Source organism: Scyliorhinus canicula, unplaced genomic scaffold (assembly GCF_902713615.1).
Source record: "Scyliorhinus canicula unplaced genomic scaffold, sScyCan1.1, whole genome shotgun sequence".
NCBI lineage: Eukaryota > Metazoa > Chordata > Chondrichthyes > Carcharhiniformes > Scyliorhinidae > Scyliorhinus > Scyliorhinus canicula.
The window spans coordinates 198,041-200,983 of NW_024055928.1; the positions used below are offsets into that span (position 1 = coordinate 198,041).

The 2,943-nt window shown below is 69.6% G+C and overlaps 1 protein-coding gene across 1 annotated transcript; it reads right to left on the reverse strand.

The window, feature by feature from the left end:
• Window positions 1-406: 406 nt before the first annotated feature.
• Window positions 407-1,450, reverse strand: LOC119961338 (leucine-rich repeat and immunoglobulin-like domain-containing nogo receptor-interacting protein 1). Its single transcript, XM_038788728.1, has one exon. The coding sequence runs from the start codon at window positions 1,448-1,450 to the stop codon at window positions 407-409; it is 1,044 nt and encodes a 347-aa protein (XP_038644656.1).
• Window positions 1,451-2,943: the final 1,493 nt, after the last annotated feature.

The following is a 2,943-nucleotide window of genomic DNA, read 5'->3' on the forward strand; positions in this document are numbered from 1 at the left end:
TCCAGATGAAGAGTAAAGTGAAGCAGAGCGACACCACGGTGAAGAAGGAAGCGAAGCCCATGGTGGTGGCCACCAGCTGCGTGTGGGTGTCGAAGGGGTATCCGGGCCGCAGGCCGGCCTTGGCCCGGGAGTCGGAGCGCCCGGCCAGTCCCAGCTCTGAAGCGAGAGCGGCCGCACCTGTAGCGAGGCTGAGGCCGTGGTGTTGCCGCCGGCGTTGCGGGCCACACAGCGGTAGGTGCCGGAGTCCATGCGGCGGACCGAGGTGATCTGCAGGCTGCCGTCCGGCAGGAGGCGGCTGCGGCCCATGGCGGGGCCAGAAAGGAGCGGGGGCGCGGGGGCAGGCTGGGGTCCGGACGCCCGGGGAGGAGGCCGCGGTCCTCGGGGTTCAGGCCCTGGTCCTCGGCTATTAGGCCCAGGCCCCCGGGGAGGCCCATCCCAGCCTCGGGTGGCCCAGCCGCTGGCGCCGTGGGTTGAGCCACAGGATGAGGGGCAGCGGCTGGCCGTCAGCCGAGCAGCGCAGGGTGACGGTCTGGCCCTCTCGGGCCTGCAGCCGCTGCGGCCTCATGTCGCGGATGCGGGGCCGGCGGCAGCTGAAGGTGCTGGCAGGGAGGGAGCCGGCGGCGCGGGGGGCGCAGGCGGGCGGCTGGGAGCCCAGGAAGCGGAGGCGATGGCGATGGCGCCGGCGGACGATCCAGAGCAGGCGGCAGTCGCAGGCCAGCGGGTTGAGGCCGAGGCCCAGGCTCTGGAGGGAGGCCAGCGAGCGGAAGGCGGTAGCCGGCAGGCTGGCCAGCTGATTGGCCGTGACGTCCAGCAGCCGGAAGTAGATAAGGCCCCGGAAGGCGGCGTCATGGATGACGCGCAGGCTGCAGCCCACCAATCGCAGCTCCTCCAGGCGGGTCACGTGCTGCAGCAGCGCTCCGCCGATGGCAGCGATGGGATTGTGGGAGAGGTTCAGGAAGCGCAGGTAGGCCTGAGTCCTCAGGCTGGCATAGGGAACGTCGCTGAGGTTGCAGCGGGTGACTGAGAGCCAGACCAAATTGAGGCCCAGGAGGCAATCTGGGCCTAGTTGGGCCAGTGAGGCCCAGGAGTCGATTTCCAGCAGGCGGAGACGGGAGAGGCCCTGGAAGGGGCGGCCGGGCAGGGCGGTGACCTTGGGAAAGGCCAGCAGGCGGAGGGCGGTCAGGTTGAGGAGGGGAGAGGACAGGCCCGGGTGGCCAGGCCAGCGCGGCGCCGCGGACGGTGAGTTGGTTGAGGCCTGCCCAGGCCTGCGGGCCGGCCCCCAGCTCGGGGGAGCCCAGGCTGAGGGTGCGCAGGGCGCCAGGCCGCGGAAGGTGTGATCGCTGAGCAGCAGCGGGTTGCCGGCCAGCTCCAGGCTGCGGAGGGCGGCCAGGCCGCGGAGGGCTCCGGGCTGCAGGTAGCGCAGGAGGTTGTGGCCTAGGCCCAGCGCCATAGCCGCTCCAGGCCGTCCAGGGCGCCGGCTTCCAGCTCCCGCAGCCGGTTATGGCCCAATTCCAGCTCGTCCAGCCGACGGCTCAGGCCTCGCGCCGGGCCCCAGTCCAGCCGGTTGCCGCTCAGGTCCAGCGCCCGTGTGCCAGCCGGGATCCCCCGTGGCAGCGCCTCCAGCCCCCGGGACGAGCAGCTCACCGTCCGGTTGGGGCTCCAGCAGAGGCAGTCGGAGGGGCAGCCGAGCCCCGGGCCCAGGGAGGAGCAGGGGGAGGGGAGGCCACACCACCGGCAACAGCGTCCTGCCCCCCGGCCTGCAAAACAAACACAACAGGGGGTCAGTGAGGGGAGCTGGACCCCCAGACACACACCCACACACAGGCACCTCTCCCACACACAACCCACCCGACACACACCCACACAGGACACCGCCCCCAGACACACCCACACACAGGACACCACCCCCAGGCACACCCCCATACAGGCACCTCTTCCACACACAGGACACCCCCCCCAGACCCACCCCCACACACATGACACCGCCCCTTCCCCCCCCCCACACACAGGACACCTCCCCGCAGACACACACCCAGACACAGGACACCACGGCCCACATACATACAGTAACCCCCCCGCGCGCGCACACACACAACCCCCTCCCCCAGGCGCCCGCTCAACACTCTTTCCCCCCCACCCCGGCGCCCACCCCACACACGCAGCAGCACAGGACCCTCCCCGCACACACACACAACAGCACAGGACCCCCCGCCACCCCCACACACACCAGCACAGGACCACCCCCGCACCACACACACACTACGACAGCGCAGGACCCCCCCACACATAGGACACCTCCCCGCAGACACACACCCACACACAGCACACCACGGGCCACATACATACACAGGACCCCCCCCCCCCCCCCGCACACACACGACCCCCTCCCCCAGCGCCCGCTCAACACTCTTTCCCCGCCCCCGCCACTTCGGGACGCCCACCCCACACACACGCAGCACACAGGACCCTCCCCCACGCGCACACACACAACAGTACAGGACCCTCCCCACACACATGACAGCACAGGACCACCCCCCCCCACTACACACACATACGACAGCACAGGACCCCCTCTCCGCCCCCCCCCCTCCCCCCCCCACACACACACACAACCGAGAGCACAGGACACCCCCCCGCCCCACACACCCAGAAACAGGATGCCCCACCTCCCTCCAAACACAAATGCCCGTGCGCACAGGAACCCCTTTCCCCAGACACCCACAGGGTCCCCCTCACACACGGAACCCTGGTGTCCCCGAACACCACCAGCCCCTCTCCTTTGGACCACGTATTCTACAGTCTCTCCATCCCAGGTTCTCTTCCCCCCACCCCCCTCTCCAGAGATGTGCAGGATGGGTGGGGTTTACGGGGATAGGGGAGTGGGCCTAGATTCAGGTGCACTTTCACAGGGTCGGTGCAGAACCGATAGGATGAATGGCCTCC